General features: G+C 31.0%; 4 protein-coding genes across 6 annotated transcripts; 2 read left to right on the top strand and 2 right to left on the bottom strand.

Moving 5' to 3' along the window:
* The first annotated feature begins 475 nt into the window (after nucleotides 1–475).
* LOC111298929 (hypothetical protein At1g04090-like) lies at nucleotides 476–2,901 on the top strand. Its single transcript, XM_022893695.2, has 2 exons — nucleotides 476–699; nucleotides 1,107–2,901. The coding sequence occupies exons 1-2, from the start codon at nucleotides 600–602 to the stop codon at nucleotides 2,660–2,662; spliced, it is 1,656 nt and encodes a 551-aa protein (XP_022749430.2). The 5' UTR covers nucleotides 476–599; the 3' UTR covers nucleotides 2,663–2,901.
* Nucleotides 2,880–6,015, bottom strand: LOC111300240 (patellin-4-like). The gene is made up of 4 exons (XM_022895879.2): nucleotides 4,044–6,015; nucleotides 3,773–3,897; nucleotides 3,533–3,674; nucleotides 2,880–3,407 (listed from the first exon to the last, which is right to left on the bottom strand). Exons 1-4 carry the CDS (start codon nucleotides 5,904–5,906, stop codon nucleotides 3,144–3,146), a joined length of 2,394 nt encoding a protein of 797 aa, XP_022751614.2. The 5' UTR covers nucleotides 5,907–6,015; the 3' UTR covers nucleotides 2,880–3,143.
* Nucleotides 6,016–8,230: 2,215 nt separating this feature from the next.
* On the top strand, nucleotides 8,231–10,647 carry LOC111300179 (transcription factor bHLH53-like). The gene is made up of 2 exons (XM_022895829.2): nucleotides 8,231–9,442; nucleotides 10,189–10,647. Exons 1-2 carry the CDS (start codon nucleotides 8,741–8,743, stop codon nucleotides 10,375–10,377), a joined length of 891 nt encoding a protein of 296 aa, XP_022751564.2. The 5' UTR covers nucleotides 8,231–8,740; the 3' UTR covers nucleotides 10,378–10,647.
* A 1,089-nt stretch (nucleotides 10,648–11,736) lies between these two features.
* Nucleotides 11,737–20,039, bottom strand: LOC111298928 (thiosulfate/3-mercaptopyruvate sulfurtransferase 1, mitochondrial-like). 3 transcript variants are annotated; one of them, XM_022893693.2, is made up of 12 exons: nucleotides 19,756–20,039; nucleotides 18,789–18,977; nucleotides 18,313–18,372; nucleotides 18,055–18,117; nucleotides 17,369–17,493; nucleotides 17,096–17,258; nucleotides 16,702–16,761; nucleotides 15,759–15,817; nucleotides 13,888–13,969; nucleotides 13,244–13,307; nucleotides 12,437–12,504; nucleotides 11,737–12,213 (listed from the first exon to the last, which is right to left on the bottom strand). In XM_022893693.2, the coding sequence occupies exons 1-12, from the start codon at nucleotides 19,855–19,857 to the stop codon at nucleotides 12,115–12,117; spliced, it is 1,134 nt and encodes a 377-aa protein (XP_022749428.2). In that variant the 5' UTR covers nucleotides 19,858–20,039; the 3' UTR covers nucleotides 11,737–12,114. The 3 variants fall into 3 exon arrangements, with proteins under 3 accessions (XP_022749428.2, XP_022749429.2, XP_089603096.1); XM_022893694.2 differs by having other exon boundaries at nucleotides 19,904–20,039; XM_089746970.1 differs by having other exon boundaries at nucleotides 19,067–19,758.
* Between the last annotated feature and the right edge of the window lie 5,002 nt (nucleotides 20,040–25,041).

Genomic DNA, 25,041 nt, shown 5'->3' with positions numbered 1-25,041 from the left:
ATACAATCAATTGCATAGGAAAAACAAGAAAAGAAAATGTTTTTTTTGTTTTGATGTTAGTTGATGCAATCTTATTTTATTTAAATTTAAGGTCACTTCCCTACTTTTTATCGTCTCCCATGTCCTTTCCATACTCCATTTATATATTTTCCTTGGTTGCAGTTCGGTTGTCTCTTTCTCTAGCTTTTGGAAAAAAAATAAAATCTTTAAGTTTTGCCTTTGAATTTGGAGCCGGCTTTTGTCAAACTAGTTATGATGGACGGCCTCTAAAAGTCTATTATAATATATATCAGGAGCTAGTTTCATGATACAAGAAAAAGAAAAGCAATCAAAACCAATTAAAGAAAAGGAGCTTGGTGTAGAATAGAGGTTGAACAATGTCCATAAGCATGATCAAGGCAATTGGGTGCCTTGCACGTTATATTCACTGGCCTATCCCAATTGTCTTTTTATTCTTATAGTTTGAAATTCCTTTCCTGTCTGTCTTTGCACAAAACAGAATATGCTATAGCTTTATTCTTCGTGTAAGTTTCTTTCTCTTTTATTACATATATACATCATCACATCCGGTGCTCTACACCTTTGGAAAGATATATCGTATGGGGAATTGTCTTACACTCCCTTCTCTAAGAAAACAGAAGGCTTTGCCTATTGAAACCGTCTTTAGGCTTCCCTCTCCTTTACCATCATGGCCGCCAGGTATCTCTATCTGATCTCTATCAAGAAAATCTTATATTTCTTGTTTTGGCCGCGCAATTAAAATGTATAGGACACCAATGATTTTATTTATCATTTTATTTTCTTCTTAAGAATTAAAAATTTTTTTTTTCATTTACGATCTCTTAGAAAAATTTTAAATTCACTTATTTCATCAATCATTAATAAAAATTTAACGAAATATGTCACATAAACATTTGTATGGACATACACGAGTTTTGAGTGGCAATTTGTTGGCAAACTCTATCCAAATATGATGAATCGTGATGAGTTTATAACATTTTAAAAATACTGTGAATGAAAATTTTTTAATTTTAAAAATAGCTTATGAAAGTGAAATATTGAACAAATGTTATAGGCTGTTTAATTCACTTCATGAATTACTACAGGTGACGGGTTTGCAAGTGGAACTATTGATCTCGGTGGAATACAGGTGTGCCAGATATCATCATTTAGTAAAGTATGGGCCACACGCGAAGGAGGGCCAGATAATCTTGGGGGGACATTTTTTGAAGTATCATCAACACCTGATGGATACTACATGCTAGGCAGCTATGCCCAGCCCAACAACAGAATCCTTTCAGGATGGGTTCTTGCAGCAAAAGATGACACGAACGGGTCCTTGTTAAAACATCCAATCGATTACAGTCTTGTTTGGAGCAGTGAGTCTTTGAAAATCAAGCAAGATGGAATTGGCTACATTTGGTTGCCCATAGCCCCGGAAGGATACCAGGCTGTAGGCCATGTGGTCACCAACACCCAAGACAAGCCTTCCCTGGAGAAAATACATTGCGTTCGATCTGATTTTACTGATCAAACTGAGAATTACACGTGGATATGGGGACCTGGTAAGCAATTGAATTCAACAGAATTCAACGTTTTCGGTTCAAGGCCAATCAATAGAGGGTCTCAAGATATGTGTGTTTGCGTGGGCACATTTGCAGCCGAAAATCCAACCTCTGGCTCTACAAATCCTTTACCTTGTTTGAAAAATGTCAAATCTAATATGTCTTGTATGCCTAATCTACCCCAAATTCAGACATTGTTTCAAGCATACTCTCCTTGGATCTATTTCCACCCTGAAGAAACTTACCTCCCATCATCAGTCAATTGGTTTTTTGTCAATGGAGCATTGCTATACACAAAAGGAGAAGAGTCAAAACCAGTTCCAATAGAACCAACCGGTTCAAACCTTCCACAAGGCGGTTCAAACGATGGTAACTATTGGTTGGATCTCCCCATAGACGAAGCAAACAAGGAAAGGGTAATGAAAGGAGATTTGCAAAGCTCCCAAGTTTATTTGCATGTAAAACCTATGTTGGGCGCAACCTATTCGGACATAGCGATATGGGTGTTTTACCCCTTCAATGGACCGGCAAAGGCTAAAGTACAACTCATCAATATTCCATTAGGAAAGATAGGTGAACATGTTGGCGATTGGGAGCATGTGACTTTGAGGGTCAGCAACTTTAATGGAGAATTACATAGTGTGTACTTTTCAGAACATAGTGGAGGTTCATGGGTGAATACGTCAGAGCTTGAATTTCAAGGTGGGAATAAGCCTTGTAGCTATTCATCCTTAAATGGCCATGCCATGTATTCAAAACCTGGACTAGTTTTGCAAGGAAATGGAGGGATAGGAATTAGAAATGACACTGCCAAGAGTAAGATTCTCATGGATACTGGCCTTCAATATTCACTAGTTGCAGCTGAGTATTTGGGTTCTACTATTGTTGAGCCGCCATGGCTCAACTATTTCAGGGAATGGGGTCCGAAGATTAGTTATGACTTGGCAGATGAGATCAAGAAGGTTGAAAAATTATTGCCTGGAAAGCTTAAATCTGCCTTTGAGAAATTTGTGAATAGCCTACCAAATGAAGTGTTAGGACAAGAAGGGCCAACAGGTCCTAAGATGAAAAGGAACTGGTCTGGGGACGAGGTTTAAGATATTGCTCAGAATTTATGGCATCATTATTATGAAATGTATGCAAAAAATCATGCTTCTTTTATACAAAACTTATCAATTAATTTAATTGGAACACATTGGTAAAGGATTTCTCTCTGGTGTTTTCTTTTATCAATAATAATGAGCTGATACGCACCTAGATACAAATTTTGCATCCTAGAGTTTTTTATGGATAAAAGAAATATTCATTTCTCTTAAATAAACTGGAATTATCACTGGAGATCAAAGGCAGATGGGGAAAAATGAAAAAAAAAGAAATACAAATTGAAATATAAGGACAGTGGCTGCCACAAGCAGAGGAGGCATACATACTAATTCCATAGCAATCTGGTGGATGCATGCTTCTCAATTTTCAAAGCAACATCTGGTCTTCCCTTTGCATATCTCACTCAGTACTTGAAAATGTGATGAATCTACTGAATTTTAAAAACTAATTATGAATCATGATTAAAACCTGAGGTCAGGTAGATGAGCTATCATTCTTGATTTTGAATCGATAGAAAGCACGCTTCTTAGTCTTGAACGCTGCATTCCCTATTATGAGAACAATCTTTCCAGGCTCATTGTTCCTGAATGAATTCCGAATTGAGCTTTCCTGAATCCCCATTTTCTTTTCCTTTTGAACGATAACGGTATAAGACTTCTCATCGTGCGGGATAAATTCCTCCTTATAGCTTACTTCCCAACCCAGCACGATCAAATCCCAGATTAAAACACTCCCAGCCTGTTTTTTTTTTTCCCGCTAACTTGTAAGAAAGCTTTCAACTCAAATAGCTATATATAATTTGCAATATAATGGTCTCAAAATAGAACTATAAGTGATTCAACTTTCAAGATACTTTCACTTACCTCTGGTGCAGGGATCTCGATTGTTTCTGTTGAGCTTGCTTTGACTAGAATTTCCTCTGCATGGTCTTCGGTAGAGAAGTCAGAATCGTTGTCACGTTTAAGCCCACCATAGCTAACTGGTATTTCTTCTGCGTCAATATACCTAAAACCAAGCACTAGATCGGTTGATTAATCTCCAATGAATTGAACTAAAATCCATATGTAGGATGACATTGAAAATATTGATGATCAATATCTTACTTGAGAAGGGTTTCAGTGACCTTTGCTGGCCTAGCATAGACAAATTTGCTCTTGGTTCTTTGGGTTAAGAAAGGTGATAAGAGGGCAGCAAATGCGTAATACCAGAAAGGAACATTGATAAAGATCTACAAAGGAAAAAACTTGTGTATCAATTATACACATACATCGAGTATGTAAAATTTTATGTATCAGAACAATGGAGATATATAAAAAGGAATAACTGGGAATTAAATTAAGATAAATTATTGATATATAGTGAAGAATTGCTTACATTTTTAACAACAAATTCAGGATAGTTATCCTGGAGAAGACCAACGACTTGTTTCATGATAAGACGAACTTCCTTCTTTGAGGGTCCTGGGGTGTTCTTGAGATCACTGATTTGCAGCAAAGATGAGACACCACCATAAAAATCAAGTTTTTCAATTCCCTCCTCCATCAGTTGCAATCTCCACCTTAGAAACTTCTCACGATTCTCTTCAGTCCCCAATGTTTTATTATACATCTCCTCATCACTAAGCACCCCAAAAACGTTGTAACATACCGGATGGCCTTGGCGATCGCTGCCATTGAGGTATGCTGTGGAGTGAAACTCGTTGCCAAGATCTTCATCTAAGATCGAATCCATATTATTTTCTTTTCTCCATTGAAGGGTGTTCCTCAACATCTCGAAGGCATCAATCACTTTAAAATCTCTAGCCCTCAAGAATTTCAAGAGCACAGCATCGGTTGCATTCCATCCCTTACTTGGCGATAATGGTACACCCCAAAGTTTAATATCTTTATCAATACAATCCTCTTTTCCTTCAATAGCCTCTAGCATTTTCTTCTTTTCAGCCTCTGCAATGACCCTTTCTTTTTCCACGCCTTCCTGCATAACATCTCTTTCCTCTGCCATGTCATCTTTCACGGATTTTAGATTTTTCTCTTCACTTTCTTGTCCAATATTTTTCTCTTTCTCAGGTTCGTCTATGGATGAATTTGCCTTGCTACCCTCATCTTTGGCATCTTCTCTACCTTCATTTTCTTTTGGTTTCTCCATTTCCTTTTCAGCATTTTCCGATGATTTTTCCTTATTTTGCTCTTTAATATCATTTTCCTTTGCCTTGAACAACTGATTTTCACTAATTGCTTCTTCAACTTTTGATCTAAGCTCCACCAACGCCTTCTTTTCATTCTCTTTCAGATCAGAGAAGAGATTGCTCTCTTCCTTGAATGACAAACGACTCACATTAACATTACATGATGAAACATCCGGTCTTTCAACATCATTCTTCTTCTCATTTTTATTCAATTCACTATTTTCCTCAACAAAATTTGGATTTTGATCTATTTTAACAACTCTTTCTTTGACATCCTCAGAAATTTTATTTTCTTGTATTGCTTTAGCTTCATTTTTCTCATCTTTTTCCTTTGCTTCACCACCCTTCAGTACCCCTTCATCTTCTTTTTCTGCGACACTCATATCAATCTCCTTTATTTTTATCTCATCGCTCGTATTCACCTCATTTACTTTCCCTTCATCTTCTTTCTTTCTTTCATCATTCACCAATATCTCATTTATAATAACATCTTTCTTTGCTTCATCATTTTTTATCTCAGTTATAACCGTAACATCTCCTTTGTTTGCTTCATCATTCTTCATCTCATTTATACCCTGAACGTCTCCTTTTTCTGCTTCACCATTCGTTATCTCATTTATTGTAGCCTTAACCTCTCCTTTCTCTACTTCAATAATATTCTTCATCTCATTCATTTCTTCTTTCTTTGTTTCATCCTCAACATCTCCATTGTCTGCTTCATTATCATTCTTCATCTCATTTGTAACCTCAACATCTCCTTCCTTTGCTTCATCATTCTTCATCTCATTTATTTCTCCTCTCTTTGCTTCATCGATCTCCATACCCCCATCTATTTTGTTCAAATCTTGTTTCTTTTCTTCACCATTCTTCCTTCCCTCACCTGTTTTCCTTTCATCTTCTATCTTTTCTTCATTGTTGCTTCCTCCTCCTTTTACTTTCTGTATGTCAATGATTTTTTCTTTGTCATCCACGGGTAGTTCTTCCTTTTGATCATTAGTTAGAACTTTTTTGCCCAAAGGAGAATCTTCTGAGGTCTCTAATCCACTTGCCATTTCTTCAGATTTCTTGAAAAAGATTGTATGAAAGTTTAAGATTTAATTTAATTTGAAGTAAAGAGGAAAAATGATTTTTGAGAAACAGAACAAAAACAAAAACAAAAACAAAACCTGTCAATGATCCTTATTTTTCTCCATAGTATTCTCAACTTCCATCCTTGAAGAGCAATAATAGGTCTTTGCTTGGTTGTGTGGCAATTTGTCTTAAATGGCAACAAACATTTATGGTATAAAAAAAAAGTTAAATTTTGATTTAATGTTGAGAAATGAAGAGAGATAACTCTTCCTTTTGAGAAATTAATTATTATATATACTTTTCTTACTACATTAATCATATACGATGAATGTAATATAATAATAAAAAGTTATCATGCAAGCATGCATGAATTCTTACTTTTATAAGTACGTATAGAAGCTCAATAATTAAAAGTTATCATGCAATTATCAATAATTAAGGATGAACCTATAGAAGCTCATTAAAATTAGAGCATAGAGAACACAAGCACATAATTGAGATAAAAAAAAAAAAGGAACCAAATTAAAACTTTGGCCATGAATACACATAAAAATGATGAAAAATAGCAAATTTTTTTAACAAAAGGGTAGTATAATAAAACATATGCTAATTAAATTCAAATAAATTAGTAATCTTATTCAATAAAATGTATATATTTCTTTTGATAAGTAAATATATATATCATATATTGTAATTCATATTGTTCATATAAAAGATTGAATAAAAAGAAAATTTTCTTATTATGGTTTTTTATCTAATGGATAGAACTATTTATAATCAAGTCGAGCCGGATTCAAGTCTAACCTAAAAATGATATCAACAATTTACATAGCCATGATTTTTATTTAATCTCTAGTATTTTTTTTTCTTTTATTTAAGTTTAAGTAATGGGGTAGCGTAATATATTTTTAATGTTTATATTATAAATATATATATATTTGGTACAAATAAATGGAAAAAATCACTTCCAATCTTTAAGCTTTAAGCCTAACTACTGCTAACATGTTTTTTCTTTTTTTTTTTTTGCACGAGTTGGAGAACTCCAACAAGAGGAACATCTATCACAAAGTTGGACTCGTGCCTTTCAAAAACCCAACCAACCATATAATTAACACAAAAGTTTGCTTTTTATATGATGAATTCTGCAATCCCAATCTCTGTTAATTAATTGTTGACATTAATAAATAATATAATTATATTAAATTATATTATATTATATATAATCATATATATTATATAATTATCGAACTGGATTAAATTGAGATGGAACTTTAAATGTTGACTCAAGGCTTGAGATTTTTTAATGGGCAACATATTTTTGTTTAAACCCATTTAATTGGTTTAATATTTCAAAAATTAAGTGAACAACTTAACCTTTAAACAGTTCTACTGTGAGAATGAAAATGTCAAAAGAAAATTTCTTTCCTCTTATAATTTGTATTTTAAAATTTTTAAGAAAAAAATGAAAAGAAATTTGTGTATATATTCATCTTTTAACAAATATATAAGCATGTAACTCACATAAAAAAGCTATTAAATGAATTTTTTTTGGGTTGAAAGAGAGCTACTGTCTTTAAAAAAAAAAAAAAGATTATATGAAATTACCATATAATACATTAAGTTCATTGATACACAAGATTATGATATGATATAATAAGATGATATAATGAATATAATTAGATTAAATAATATCATCATATCTTATGTTTGATATATACAAGAATTAAAATATGATAATTTAGTTATTGATCAAAATTATTTTTTCTCAAATTTTATATAATTTAAATTATTGATGTAATTTTTAAATGTATAACATGACATGTAACTTTTATCCAATGGATTAAAAATAATTTTTTTTCACTTTGAGAATATTAAATCATCCTATATAAAAAAGATGATAATATTTTTTATAATATTATTCCTTTCAATTAAATACAAACCAAATATAATATATAATGATTGTGATATTATTTTATTTATTATCTTATATACCAAATATGGCCTAATATTTTTATATTCAACTAGTGTTATGTCTTAAAAAAACAAATGATGCTAATTAATAACAAAAAAGTTAACACTTCAGTATTATTTTCAAAGATATTTTCGTAAGATGTTAATATAAAAAAAATATAATATAGAATTTATGTAATTATTTTTAAAAAATAAAATCTAATAATATTTCCAATTTTTTTATCCTCAAATTGTAATATCTTTTATATAAAAAATATATTAAAAAGCATAGTATATAAATTATATAGATTCATGACCGATTAAGCTTATGCAATGTTCCTTCGCTCCGAAAGAATGATGCATATACATAAATATATAAATTAATTAAATAAATAATTGGAAAATGTGTTTTACTTTTATGATAACAAAAAAAAAAAAAAAAAGAAAGTTCACCATTGAATGAATAGAAGTTAAGAATATCAAAGAGTCCAATGAGTATGCAAGAGGCAGCCGCCAATGTGAGAAAGGCCCTTTCGTTAACAGTTTTTCAGTTTCTTTTGTGGGAAGCAAAAAGGCCCTACCTTTACTCGGAAACAGTTAACTGTTCCTAATCCCATGTTCCCTATTTTTTCTCAACCCACCACTTTCTCCTCAAATTCTGTTTTGTTTTTTTTTTTTTTTTTCCTTGCTTTTATAAAGTTCGGTCTTATGAAAATCTTTTGGGTCGACAGGCTGATCAGTTCAATAAGCAGCAAAAGGAAATTGACAGTTTTCTTCTCCGAATTCAAGTAATTTGCCCATCTAATCTTTCTCTCACATTTTTTCTGCTCTAAAACCTTTACTGGAAACCGTACTAACTTGATGAATGGCTTCATGTTCTCATATTATTCCAGGGTTTTTGACAGCTATCATGGTTTTGAGTTCCTACTCCAACTTCGGAACTGATGTTCAAAATGTTAACTCGGAGCCAATCATTCAAACCAAAGCAGCTCAGGATCAGCTTGTTGCAGGAGATCATCAGCTTGAATATTACTGCGATGCATTGGAGATGCCTTATGATTTTCTTGATCCTTATATTAACCTGAATAACAATTTGCTACACCCTGAAAACTACACTCCTTTACTTCCATACTTCTCCCCATATGACCCTTTAGTTTCCTTCTTTCCAGAAACCATCCCATGTGAAAATTTCGGCTCCTATCCATGCCTCAAACGACAAAAACTCATTAAAGATCACTACTATTGCTCAGATTTGGTGCCTGCAGCTTTCTTTGATGGGGTTGCTGTGAATTCTTGTCACGTGCCTGAAGACCAAAGCATGCGTCAAAATAACTTGGAAGGAAATGTGGGAAATTACTGTAAGAAGATTGGTGAAAGATGCGTGTCAGTGCAAAGCATTGCAGCGAGAGAAAGGAGAAGGAAGATTACAGAGAAGACTCAAGAGCTTGGGAAGCTTGTGCCGGGTGGGAATAAGATGAACACAGCTGAAATGCTTCAATCTGCCTTCAAGTATATCATGTATTTGCAAGCTCAAGTTGGAATCCTTCAAGTGATGGACTCCTTTCTGGTAATTTTCCTAACTGTTTTAAATCATTGAAAAAAGTTGCTTTTAATTCACGTTGATTTCTTGTTAAAAATGTAAAATCAATATTCTCTAGCCCAGGGAAATTAAAAAAAAAAACAATCTAGATTTTAGTTATTTTTCAATTTTTACTACTCTGAATTAATACTAGTTATATCATGTTTCAAGCTTGGTAAAGAAAGTTGCATACATATGGAAGTCCGACATTAACAATTTTCAAAAATAAAATAAAATAATTAAATTGAATTGAATAAAAAATTAAAAAAAAAAGTTCTTTTTTGAAACCAGTAGATAACAAGGTCACTAGTTGCTATATTTTCATATTTTACAGGATATTTTGGTTGATGAGAATGAAAGTTCTGAGTTCACATTTTACATGTTTTTAGTATAGATGTCATATTAAATATTTTTATATACTTTAAGGGTTAAATATGACATGATTCCAAAAAATATATATAAACTTTGATGGTCTATTTGTTTTTAATTTTGAAAAAAAAAAAATGAATTTCCAATATCATTAAGAATTTAATTTTGTATGTTCAATAAAAAGTTTATCCAATATCCAATATGCTAATATCTTAGAACTTTAACTAAGGTGGATAATGGTAAAAATTAATAAGAGAAACCAAATGGAAATTATTATATATTGTCAGGTACATAAAATTGTTATAGCTTTCTTTGGAATGAGATGCAGCCTTTCATTTTTTCCAATAAATGTAAAAAAAATGCAGGAAAATGAGAAGGGGAGTTGCAAGGAGATGATGCAAATTGTAACATCTCCAAAGGTACAAGAAAAGCTTTACATGGAAGACAAGTGCCTGGTTCCAAAGAATGTTGTTCTGTCGTTGACACCACTTTCTAAACCTCCACTCTCTCATCAACTCAGTCGGCTGTTAGCACCATTAGCACCTTCATCATGACTGAATAAGCTCTCAAATGTTTTTGTGTCTTTCATCTCCATCTCTAATCATCTTTCTATTTATGCTTTTTTTTTTTTTAATATGTAATTATCTTTTAACTCAATACAACAATTCCACAATTACAAATGAAATTTCAAGTTAAAAATCTCGAATTTGAGTCATGAATATTGAACTTAAAAATCTCGAGCTCAAATCATGATCAAAACAAAGATTTCAACTTAGAAAATCTCAAATTCAAGTCATGAAATGAGCAAAGTGAAATTAATGAGATGGAAGAGAACTTACCTTTCATCTTGTAATTCATTAGCACATGTACATGCTATTATCTTCGTTTCGATTGTGTCTTGGGGGCTTCTAAACGCACTTCCAAAAACTCTCTTTACATTTCAACATTTTTTTTGAAAGTATCTATATATAAAATATCAATTTTATTTTTTAGTAAATTATAATTTTACCATTTTTACATTACAACTTTAAAATTTTTGAAAATGAATTTCTAAAAGCCTTTAAAATCCATTTCCGAGAGTTTTAAAAGACTCTCAAAATCTCATTTCCGATAAATCTTTAAAACTCTCGAAAAGAAATTTTCAAGTAAATTCTCAAAAATACATTTTCAAATCTAATTTTAAAAAATCTTTAAAACTCTTTAAAAATGGATTTTCGAAAGTTTTAAATTTTAAAAAATCTTTAAAGCTTTCAAAATTTTAATTCTAATAACTTTAAAGGTTTCTCGAAAATTTATTTTTAAAAAACTTAAATTTGACAGAATATTATTGTAAACTCTAGACAATTTTCATACCAATTTAAACCAAATTAATCAACAAACATGTTGAAATCTTATCTGCAATCAATGAAATACTTAAACAACTTGTGATTTTAGGGTTGGTTTGATGGTTTTAGAGTTAAGTTTGAATTGAATTTGAATTAAAAGTGAAAGAATGAAGAAGTTAAAAAAAAAAAAAAAAAAAAAAAAACAAGTGATTTTGTTAGATGGAATGTATTATAAAAAATAAAAATTTTTATTTTGGAAATGAAGTATATTTAATAATGGAATGTAAAAAAAATTGTGAGTGCAAATAGAATTCCCTTGGCTCTTTGGATTTATAGCCATGCTTGATCGACCTGTTTTTATTTGCCCTGCCCTTCGCCCAGTGTTGCATTTTGTTTATTTCATTTTAAAATGCTTAGTGATCTATTCAACAATCACGATTCCTTAATTCTCAGACCCTTTCCTGAACATAAAACCTTAACCAAAAACACAAGGGTCATGGAAATTGTTCATAGCACATGTCAACGGTGCAGATTTTAGCTCAAGGAAGCATAAAACAAATAACCAGAAAATTCAAAATTAAAAATGAATTGCAAAGAAATTCATGATATTGTTTATTTATTTATTTATCTTGCACTGTTCAACACCCCTTGATTTCCTATTGAGTCTTTTGCTGACAAAAAGGTGACTGCAAGAATCACAATACCTTTGTGTTGTCACCTCATGTAAACCCACCAGACATGTTTGGTAAACATCATAGATAAATTTTAGAACTCAACGTTTCTGTTTTCAAACAGAAGTGTGGATCTTAAGTTACCACTCATGCAGGTGCATATTGGAACTCAAAAATGATGAATGATACTCAAGACTGTTTTAGACACAAACCCTTTTCATCACAATCTGAGAAGTGAACTGGACAATTTCTAGTTGTATTTCTTCTTAACTTTTTGACAGGGTTGTGCTAAGATTCACGATGAAGTTTCAACAGGTGTATCAGATTGTTCACCCCATTCGGTCCAAGATCCATCATACACAGGAACCTCAGGCTTCCCAAGACGATGAAGGCCCTGAAAAGCATCAGCACGAGTCACTTATCTATTTTTGAATATTAATCCATCTCTTCAACTTGTCCAAGCAGAAAAGGAAAAAAAAAATTATAGAACTCGGTTTAAGAAATGGTTTAAGAAACTACATTATATTTTTTTCCCCTCCTGAGGTTTACAGGGAAATTGGATAAATGTTGAGCCTAAAGGTAGAGATAGAACAGTAAGACATAGTAAGGGAAAGTACCAATGCCAGAACACAAGCAGTTACACCAGTGCCACAAGAAGTTACAACAGGGCGTTCCAATGAGATGCCTGCAGAAGAGTAAGTTATTAGGCAGCATAAGTTTGCAAGGACGATGTAATCAGTGAACAGATTTCAAGATCAACCATAAACCTTCATATAATCAAACATGAAATATAAACTTCTTTAAAAGCTAGAAAGTAAAGAGACAGGCGATGGCAAAGCAAGATGATTCATCAAGAAACGATAAATAAGCACATTCAGTACATTGCTGGGATCATAAACACATAAAATCCTATTGAAAGATTGATTTAACCATGAACTGATATAAAAAAATTATGAACTGTGTGCAAGTCCCCTCAGCAAGTTGAATGTGACAACAAAGGCCTTGGTGTCTAATTTTGCTATATAAAATCAGTGAAGTTACAGCGTCAAATATGCTTTTTATATTACTCAATCAAGAAAACTTGCAACCTTTTGCAAATGAACGATTCTTTATGTCATTATGTAACAGCGAAACTCAATAAATATTCGCCATTTCACAAACAAGTTATTGGCATAGCTAATAATTAAGTTTCAGATTCTAATTATCAGATTGCTCAATTGTTAAACCCGTTAACTAGTATGCCTCCAATGGAGCAAATATGAAGGTTTGACAAGGATGTTGGTTGGTGAAGTGGAAGAGGGTGGTATTGACAATCACATATGAAAAGCTAATAAGATAGCTCAATCCATACCTGCTGAATTCGGAAAGAATAAAAAGCAAGAGAGAAACAAACAACGATAAAAAGGAAGATAAATAGTACTCACCCTCTTCGTCAAATCGTTTCTTAAGCTCATCAGCAGGTAAAAGTGTCTGTGAAGCATCCAACATCTGCAAAGAAATGCCAAATGGCTGAATTAATAATCTATTATACATTTGCGAACATTTGAAATGAGAGTGTAAAATGCAAAATAAATAAATAAATAACAACCCATATTGGGCATACCACTTTCTTTCTCCCCTTTTTCTCACAACTACAACTCCATCACTGGAAAAAAAATCAAGAGAACTATAGAGTATTCAACCAAATATTCAACAGGAACTACATCCTCTCTTGAAATTCTTCAATCCTTGAATCTATTATCTCATTTCTAATAGTCTACACAATGGCCAGTCAAGGTCATACTCCAATGACACTATCTAAATCTGCCACTCAGCAACTTCATTCTTTGCGCATGACAATTTTGAATTACCAATCAACAATTTCATGCAGCATGCGCCACCAAGAGATACATAGAGATGCCCTTGAACTCCTAATTTGAAAGTAAATGTTCTTGCACCAAGTGCAACTCTCTCTCTCTCTCTCTCTCTCTCTGACAAATTAAAAAGATATTAAAGGACTTCAGAAATTTACATACACTTCATCTCTTCATAACATGCAAGTAAAATATGAAAACCTTTTATCTCTTACCTGTGGAAAAGGAATACACTTGCTGCCAGGTACATGGCCACTTCTGATTCCTTTACGAGGTTCTGGTGCAGCACCATCAAATCTGCTTGAAACCCCAAACAGGAAAAAAAAAACAAATTAGATAAATAAAGGATCTCATATACAAGGAGTTCCAGTATCATATCACCCCAACTAATATACACTTCAATTTTTAGGCCACACGGCCTGACTCCCTGGGCCACACAAGGCACTTACACTTCAACATTTAAAAAGTTAAAAGGCAAAATCCTGTTAGAAAGTAGAAGTATGTTTGCATGTGTGTGTGTATTTAAGGATGAAATTTAAAAAAATAATAATAATAAAGAACAAAGCAACCCGCTGAAACAATAGAATAGATAGGCTGCCAAGAATCAGCCCACATAAGGACTGCTCTACTCCAAATTTGCTGCTATTTACCATTCTCAATAAATGCATCACATTACTCAAGCAGCTAACTTTTCTAGTCTAGTTTCCTACCATTCATTGACCTCATCTCTTACTTCCAAATTCTCGTTCCACCTAACTAATGAACATGGTTCTCTTGATACCAGCAGTCAGCCACACGCCACAGAAAACAACAAAAACCTCATTATTTCAAATCAACATCCAAGATGTTGGGACAACCAAATCTACTTAGGTTACAATGATCAGAGAAACAAACCCAAAACCGAAATTTGATAGCAAAAGAGAAGACGATAAAAGAATTCAATGAAAGCAAAGAGATCAATTACACAATGAAAGGGTTGGTCTTCTGATTTCTAAGATTAAAGAACATAATAAACATCTATTTCTTGTGCCCAATTTTTTTTTTTTTTAAGAAAAAAAAAAAATACATCAAATCTAATTGCATAAAAATTTTCCATGGAGTATAAAAATATGATAAAATTAGTCCCAGCCCTTAAAAAAAAGTTAAGAATCAAGTCTCATCCATCCAAAATAACCAAAAGGAAAAGAACTAATAACAGAAATAAAAACAAAAACAGTTGAAGAAGATAAAGTTAGACTACAGTAACATGAATAGAAGAGATAATATTAGGAAGCTCAAAAGAGTAACTACTTTCAGTATTTAGTCATGATGGTTTCTATATCAGGAAGTGACCTTCATGAAGAAGCCATTCGTAGGAGTATAATAAGCTGATGGAATCGAGAAGTGCTATTAAGAATTTAATATCATGTGCTCACAGAGTATTAGCAAGTTTAATAGGAAATGCAATAACACCAGTTTGACGACAACTCATCTAAAGTGAAAGAAGGGTGTAGCTGAAATGAAGATGGTGAGATAGATGTGAATCATAAAATGGATCACACTGGCAACTAGGATCACCTAGATAGGCAAACCAATAGTATCCATTTCACTCAGGATCTAGTTTAATTATAGTTCTTCCAGGGTTCAGACAGATTCCCATACCATTAAAGCTGTTCAAGAGTTTTATTAGCAATGACACAGATATGGGTTTACCGTGAAGTGTATTGCAAAAATTTCAGTCAGTAGATTCAATATTAGGCTCTACTTTACAATCTAAGATGCTTATTACGCTTCATGGACTCAAAAAAAAAGAACAAACCCACGCTGTATGTCCCATGCACCTTACATTAATTATTGTGAAAAAAAATTCATTTAGGTCCAAAATTCAGTTTATTTAAGATTGTATTTACGGCATTTCCAAGGCTCTAAAATAGCAGTTTCTGCTCATTATCAATAATAAAAGGATGATGAATTGAGCTACAAGAACTGAGTACTAAAGGAAAGCAAAGATACCTACAACCCCAAGCATTTACCATATTAAATTCATATATATCATAAGAAAATTATCAAAGTTAAACATACTCAATTAACTAAGACTCTGCAGTACCTGGGCTTGGAACGAGCATCTATATGTTGGTGAGTTTTTTCCTCAATGTTTCTTCTAACCTGACAAAAAAAAAAAAAAAAAGCAAAGAAGGTAGGATCTAACATAACCTGAGAATGTATTCAAATAATAGGGAATTTCTATCCACTGATGGACTGACATCACAGCCATGTCCAGAAAGAGCACCTAAGTTGCTGATTTGAGTGCTGGACATGGTATATGTCCCAACAAAGCACTTTCAACAGTTTGTGAGCATTGCTTCATTCGTGGAGTTTCTTAATTTTATAACCATGTATGCTTTAAAGCGTACACTATATTTCTCATGCAGCCATGTTAGGAAAAATCAAGTTGGATTAACATATAAAATCACCAACTAGACACATTACATATGCCACCTTTTACTTCTACAGAAATAATTTTAAATTGTTATATGTTGGATTCCAAAGATTTTTCTTCAGTATATTTCAAAATGAAACAAAGATATCAAGCCCAGGTAGGCAAGTACATATAAACAAGACACTAGACAGCTAATAAATTCAGACCAATGAGTATGAAGATTTTACCACTTTATATAAACAACTGCATGTTTTAAATCTTGTGATACATTTATAAACATGCACTTCCTTTATGCCACCAGTAAAATCAAATTTCTACGATTCTTTACTTGTAACAATCAGCTTGAAGCTTTTGCCAAGTTTTTTTCTTCACACCATAATTTTTGTATGATGTCTATGAAGGCCAATATATTTTCACATAAGTGGATCATATCATAATAATCATGCATAAAGGATCTAGCAAGGTCACAACAGTATTAGTATAAATCTGGTTATATGGAGGTGTATCAACTATAAATTGCATACATTATCAGGCATCATTTCAGAAGTTGTACAAAACATTATAGCAAAACAATAATTCTATATGAATTTTATTAGGTTAGCAATTCAACCTGATCAATTGTCCAGACAAGATGTGGCTGAAATTTTGTCTGAAATGTGACTGGTCCAACCTGCAAGACAAAGATACATTCAGCCAAAACTATTGAGTACAATATTGTAAAAATTAGACAAGAGGCTAAAAAGTTGCAAACGTTATTTAGATAATAGATGTTCAACTTAGCAACTGAACTGCCAATTGCCACTGAACGATTTCCATAGTATTTCCAATAATTTTACTTGCTTCTTTTCAAGAAGCATCACTTCAAGAACACAACAACAATATTTTAATAACTCCCTGACGACAATAACATCTTATGGCACAGGAATGTCCCCCTCCCCACAATCGATAACTTCAAGATTTGCAGATAAAAATGGAATTAGAAATGAGGAAAAAACTATGCTTACTGTTTGTCCTAGACAGACTTTCTCTATTGCCTCACTGGCAGCACTAGCTTTCAAAATAGCATCACTAGAAGCACTAGATTCAACATCATATCCCGATGCACGCCACCTTGGGAGGCCTCCATCTAACACCCAAATTCTGTCATGCCCAAAGACTCGGAACATCCTTTCAATTATCAATGGAATAAAGTCTCTTAGATTTAGAATCAGAAAAATAATGATCAAAGATTTCAGAAAAGACTGAGACAATATCATATTATCAAACCGGCCACTCACCACCAGACACGTGCTGCACTGAAAATTCCCTTCCCATCATAAACAACCAGTCCATCATTATTCTGGATGCCAAGAGCAGACACAGCAGCTGCAAAAGCTTCCTCAGATGGCAGCATATGTGGCAACTGATAAAAGTAACAATTTTTAAATAGAGAAGTCACTTCAGATAAACAAACTAGTGCAAATATTATATGAAGGCTCATTTACCTAGTATATTTTCGATATTAATACATCATGTAACAAACTATCAAGAACATTTGTTTGTATCACATTACTGAGAATATTCAAGGAAGCCATATACAAAGATATAAAGTTGATTCTAGAATTGTCAAAGAATCTTTTTTTACTTTTCTAAGAAAAACAGCAATCTTATGGCATAGGTAAATTTGCCTAATGCTGGCCAAAGAATACCTAGAAAAAGAAATTTTTTCAAATCTTCCTACTACAAAGCACAACTTAACAATAAAAAGAACATTTTAGTAATATGCAGCTGAAGAGAAGATAACTGCTGCTAGTAAAACCCAGAGGGGATAGCAGCAAGATATCAAGAGAAAAAGAACAGTGAGGCAATGGTTGTTAAGCGATCGAGCATTATGTAATTATTTTCCTCTATCTAGGTGGTCTAGCAACCAGAGCACCTGAGAGATCAAGAAGAGAGACTAATCAATTAATGGGAGGCATCTCACCTTTGTAGTTCGATCCGCTATTCCATCAACATCAAAGAATAGAGCACCAGGGATGTGAGCAACCTGCTATGACGAAAGAAATCTAACAGAAATGCATTTGAAATTGAAAATATTGGAATTAAAGGAAAGAAATTGAGGAACCTAAGTAGCATATCTCAGTTTATATTAGATAAGAACAGAATTTTAACATTCAAAAGCATTTAACTGTCTTGAGAGTGTGACACCAAAATAGATTGTAGAAAAGAAAATAATCAGCACCTGATACTCTTGAATTGGATTCCTCTGCTCATTTGGCATGTACCAGGATGCATCCAGTACCTGATAAATAATAAAAATGTGGTTGACAAATAAACAAGCATAAAGTGTTTTTCAATTTTCATAATTCTTCCAAAGACACTGTATGATAATAAACTATTCATAGGCTTTAGGCAAAATTCATAACAATGTTTTCACAACGCTATCTCATTCTCCAAAAACGAATTGCAAAAGTGTTCTTTTCTTTTAGAAACTTCAGGAAAACTGTTCTAAAAGTATCACATATCTCAGAGAGTACCAGTTTTTTGTTTAAACCAATTTTTACCTTCTACTTTTTTTTTATTTTTCTTTTTCCTTTTAATATGGTTGCAAAGATGTCTTGTCAACAAAAAAAAAGGGATTTCATTTGTATCCCCAACAACAATTTTATAACAAATAATGCTTACAAGTGTTAATGGTCCATATATAAATGCAAATACCTTCATGTCAGGCTCTCTTAGATTAGCATGAAGCCAATCAACAGAAACGACTGGATCACTGCTGGAAAGAGATTGTGTTGAAAAACTAGTTCTTGTCTCAATTGCTGAGGAAGCCATTAAACGAGAAAGCCGACCAGATGTTTTATATGCCGAATAGGTAGGCTCAGCTTGTAGACGAAACTGTCTCTTCTGCAAGAAATACAAAAATGCAATATAAGACCTGGGCCAGATGACCGTAACAACTACAATAAGATGAATGGTTCAAAGTTAAAATTAACCCTTTCCAAACAATAAGCAGCTCAAAATTTAATGTTAATGTCATCAGCAGAGGTATACATGACAGAGGGCGAACTTCAAAATATCAAGCAGCTGCATGCCCAAGATAATGAATTATTCAGAGTAGCCAAATTTCACTCATAAACGAAACGAAAAACAGCCATTATAGCACTAGATACTTGTAACGCATAGTTTATGTTCAAGAAACAGACAAAAAATTTTCCAACTACTAACATTTTTATAAGAATCAAGGAAAAAAAAGACAGTAAACGACCATACAAAACATCACACACACCATATACCAAAAAAAAAACAAAAGGTAAAGAAGAATTATACACAAACTGAATGATAACAACCAGAAAAACAAAACATAGGGCATAGATAAATTCGTTGTGCCTAACATAGCTGAAACAAACTTAAGTTCCAGTAGGTTTCCAGAACAAAAAGAATTAAAATAAAAATTACAATTTTACTAAATAAAACATAAAATTCTCCATAAAAATAGTCAAAACCATATACCCTTTGGTTGAAGAAATAAAATCAAAAGAAAAAAAAAATCATAACTCAAAACCATGGTCCAAAAGTGAAAAAAAATTGGTCACATGCAACAAAAGAAAACAGATTAGAACAATCAGGAAACAAAAAGTAAGAAATCCCCAAATAATAACTTAAGCAAAGGAAGAGAGCCTACATTGAAAAGAGAAGAGAAAATCAAGGGTTTGTTAGGGAGAGAGGATGAGAACTGAATCAAGCGGTGACCCAAGAGAGTTCTGGAGAACAGTGATGATGCCATTTATGCACAAAACATATAGAAATAAAGTTTATGAGAAAGACTCTACTTTGTTTGTGTTGTCAGATTCTTAGGAGAAAGAAGCCAAAAAAAGGCCCGACTTTGATATCTATGTATTTTTGCAGCTTCAATGTTTTTGTCGCCGCTGAAAGTACTGGTTGTGGAGGCTGTGGAGAATGTGCTTTAACTTCATTTGGAAATGGGATGGACATAGAAGTGGAGGGCAGGTTCGGGCCGGGTTGTTTACTGGGTTCGAATTCACTTTCGGATCGTTTTGAGTTGGATTCAATTAGAGTTGGATCGTGGGTTGTCCAGCGGCACAGGCATGTTGTTTCAGAAACGGGCTTGTTATTGTCACAGTTTGTATCGAAGTGCCAAGTTGGGTCGAGAATGCTTGCCCATTAGATCAGTACGGCTGGCCAACAACGAATTGACACATAGCACGTGATCACGGCATCCTATCCATTAATTTTCATCAGTTTGACAAAGGATAAAACCAGCAAAGTGTAAGCTCCTTTGATTTTTTTTTTTATTTTTTAATTTTCATTTCTGTTTTTATTTTTTAATTTTTTTCCTTCGTATATTTAGTAATTTATTTTATTTTAAAAACAATCTTACGAGTTATATTTGATATTATTGATTAAAAATATTTTTAAAAATAAATAATTTTGTAAGAAAATCATGTCTAAAAGTGTTTATATAACATCTAAATTTATTTTTTTAATTTTTGGGTTTTTAAAAAATTATACATTAAATTTGATTTAAAAAAAGATTAATGGAGGTGTAAACGTGACACTCCATTTGGTTTTTTTTTTCTTTTTTTTTGTTTTTTAATTAAATAAATTTTATAAAACAATTAATGAAAGTAAAAATAATAAAATGATTTATTTTCAACGGATTTCAATACGTCTTAATTAAATATGAAATTTTTTTAAATCAAAATTTAGTTGAAAACAAGGAGATTTTTCTTTATAAAATCTTAGTTGGGGTAAAGGTATATTTAGAGTGCACCATCCGAGTATGTATAAAAATATTTTTTTATTTTTTATTTAATTTTATATTTATATATATATATTTATTATATTAATAAATTTGTTTATCTATCAATACTATTAATTTTGTTCTTGACTTTTAATTGACCATTATTGAAAGTGTCTATGTAACATTTTATGGTTCTTTTTTTTTTAATTTTTTAAATTAGATATGTTTTGTAAAAAATAAAATTAATAAAAGTGTTCACATGGTATTTAAATTTTTTTCATTTTTTTATTTGATAAATTTTACAATAAAAAAAATTAGTGGATATGAATGATAAAATAATTTATATAAAAAAAATTTGATGAGTGTATATATTAATAATTATATATTTTTATTAATTTAAATTTATATATTATATTAATAAAAGTATTTTTTAATTTTTATTTAAAAATTAATATTTAAACTTAATGAAAATATCCAATTGCCATCATTGAGTTCTATTTTTTTCCTTTTCTTTTTTATCTTTTTTATTTTTTTTCAATTTTTTGGGTTTTCTTATTAGATAATTTTTATTAAAAAAATCAATAAATGTTCACATGTCACCTCATTTAATTTTTTTTATATTTTTATATTTTTTAATTAAATAAATTTTATAATAAAATCAATTAATAAAACAAAATTTTTAACTCGCGATATCTCGCGGGCATTTATTTAGTTTAGATTGAATATGGAATACATCAGAATTTTTAAATTTGTCAAGTGTCCATTCTAATCATGAACCCAAAGACAATGATGTGGCATTTGTTTGGCCACATGACACGTTGTGTTTGATACTATATTGGCTTGTCATTAGATATTTTTTCAATGGATCTCTGGAAAAATCGGATTAAGTAATTCAAGTGAAATTTATAATTTTTTTTATTAAAAGTATTAAATAAAAAATAAAATTGATAAATTAAAATATTTTATTAGATAAATTAAATATATAAATTTTTTTAAAAAATAATTAATAAATATTTTTATTAAACATGTTGATAAATTTACATCGTTGAATGAATACGAATTAAAATTTGAATTATAAATAATAATTTTATTAATTTTTTATATTATTAATCTTATCATTAATATTATCAATTTAATAGAAAATAAATTTCAAACTTGGAAGAAACCATAACTTGTCTTTAGTTTTCTCGTCACAAACAAAATCGACCCATGGCTTCAAAAAAATAATAATAATAATAAAAAGTTTTCTCTGAGAGTAAAAGTTTTAAATTATAAAATCTTGATTAAAAAAAAATGGGAAAGGGGAAAATGGGGTGGGTGAATCTAGCTAGAATTAGGGGTGTAAATGATACATTAGTACTCGCAAGCTACTCGGATTCGATTCAAAAAAAACTCGAATTCGGTTCGATTATTGTCGAGTCGAGCTCGAGCTCGAGTAGCTCGACTTATCGATCGAGCCGAATTCGAGTATTCTTATATCTGACTCGAGTAGCTCGCGAGCCTAATCGAGCTTTTATATTTAAATATATTTTTATTTTTTTTAATTAAAAAAATATTTCGAATCCGAGTTCGAGTTCGAGTTCGAGCATGAATAATCGAACTCTTGTCGAGTATACAAATCGAGCTTATTTTTACATATTAATCGAGCTTAATCGAGCGAGCTCGAGTAGCTCGAATTCGATCACGAATCGAGCTCGAGCTTGAAAAATAAAACTCGATCGAGCTCGAGCCGAGTATCGAGCCCCGAGTTGTGAGTCGAGCTCGAACTCGAGCTTCTTACTACTCGGCTCGACTCGGCTCGTTTACAGCCCTAGCTAGAATCATTCTTGCTTTATTCATCAAAAAAAAAATATTTTTTTCTTTTACTTTTCTTGTTTTAATGTAGTGGCCTAGTGCCCCCGTCGTATGGCCTCTCACCAAAGGAAACAAAACAAAATAGCCTTAACGTTCAACAAGGAACATAATCAATTATCAATTGATAATTACTAATCTTCTCTAGGCCATGGCTCTATGGAATATGTCTTTTATTTCCTTGAAAATGATTTGAGTAATGGATTAATCATTGTTTTAAATTTTTTTTATATATAAAAGACGTTATAATTTAAAAATAAATAAAGACATTATATATAAAAAAATTATTAAATATATTGACAGTAAAATTTTTTAATTTCACGAACAAGATTAAGATGATACCTCATATCTTTTATATGTTTTAAAAAATAAATATAAAAAAATAAGATATGTGTTATCATCTTAATTCAGCTTGTGAAGTTAAAAAATTTTACTATCAATATATCAAATAATTTTTTTTACATATATTAGATATTACATCTTAAAAATAAAATATATCAATCAATTAAATTAAACTTGAAATTTCATTATATTTTAATTTATGATAACGTTTGATATCTTTTGAAAAATCACCATAATAATATAATCATAGAGATGATTTTATTATCAAAGTAATCTTATCATTTATTACTTAAAATCACTTTATTTGATCAACAATCATTAATTCGTAAGAAATAAAGATCACTATGTTTTGTTTTATTAAAAATTAAATATTAATTTGTTTAAAAGTATGAAAATAACTATGCATCTTTTAATAATTATACAAATTATTAATTTTAAAGTTATTTAAAGATAATAATTTTAAAAAATATTAGCAATATTTTATCTATTTTATAATAAAAATATTATTATTAAATTAATAAATATATTTATTGATAAGTAAGTTAATTTTTATAATATAAATTATATAAAATACTTGAATTAGAAAATAAAACTAATCTATTAAATTTAAAATAAAAGTATTATTATATATAAAATATTAAAAAATACAAATACAAATACAAATTATTTTTTGAATTTATTTCGATAAATATTAATTTGAAAATATAAAAATTTATAGTATAAGTAATTACAGTTAAAAAAAAAAACAAATTTTTAATTCACATATTAAATAAGTAATATTGATTATTATTAATGTTACGTATCACTTCACATTAATGATAAAAATTTCTCATATTTTTATATAAAAATTAAATCATTTTTCAAAACAATGATTTGATTACTATTAGTGATATAAGAATAAATTCACATAAAATTATTAAATACATAGCAATTTAATTAATATAAATAAGTTATCATAATTTTTTAAAAAAAATATTTTTATTACATCAAGAGGACAAAGTTTTAGTACAAGTAAAAGGAAGGAGAGAGATTTGATTCGAAATCAGACGCTTGATTTTTTCTTAAACGACTTTAACCACTAAATCAAAAGCTTGAGAACAGTTTTTAAAATTGTAACTTCATACCAAATTCTTTCTAAAGGAATTTGAACTAAACACTAGACAGCCACCCGATGCCTAGCAAAAAAATTCCTATAACAGCTAGCCCATTTCATACGACACACGAATTTTCAAGAGCAAACAAACACATAAACACAACCTAATACCCAGCAAGAACCATCAACCTAGTAGTAGCAGCAAATCTAAAAAAACCCAACCCTAATCATTAGGCACACACAATCAACGATCAAACAGAATTCAATAAGCAGTGAAAATTTTTTGGCAAAAACATAGGCATAGTTTTAAGATTTGGGAAGCAATCGGATCAGCAACAGTAAAGGTATAATCATCGAGTTCGAATCGATATAATACTAAACTCAAGCTCGACTCTAAATTCAATGCTTGAAACTCAGTTCGAATTCGATCGAGTTTTATTTTTTTAATTTGAGCTCGATTTAAGATCGAGATAGAAATCAAGCTACTCAAGCTCATTCAATTAGGATCAACTAACATATAAAAATAAGTTTAATTTTTATATTTAATAAAAGTTCGATTATTTATGCTTGAATTCAAGATATTTTATCAATTAAAATAATTAAAAATATTAAAATATCAAAGTTCAATTAGGCTCGCGAACAACTCGAACCGAATATAAGAATATTCAAACTCGACTTGATCGATAATTCAAGTTACTTGAGCTCGAGCTCGAGCTCGATTCGATAAAATCAAATCAAATTCAAATTTATTTAAATCGAACCAAAATAACTTACAAATACTAATGTATCATTTATACTCTTAAACACAATTTTCAAAGCACAACATAGAAGCAATTGCATTTAAAAATACAATTTCAGCAAAGCACAACAGCAATCAAGAAGATAAGTAGTGGACCCAAACTCAGCAAAGACTCATACAT

This window comes from Durio zibethinus, chromosome 18, assembly GCF_047325235.1.
Source record: "Durio zibethinus cultivar Kanyao isolate XHJ-2024 chromosome 18, ASM4732523v1, whole genome shotgun sequence".
NCBI classification, from domain to species: Eukaryota; Viridiplantae; Streptophyta; class Magnoliopsida; order Malvales; family Malvaceae; genus Durio; species Durio zibethinus.
This window is presented reverse-complemented; position numbering and strand designations above follow the sequence as displayed.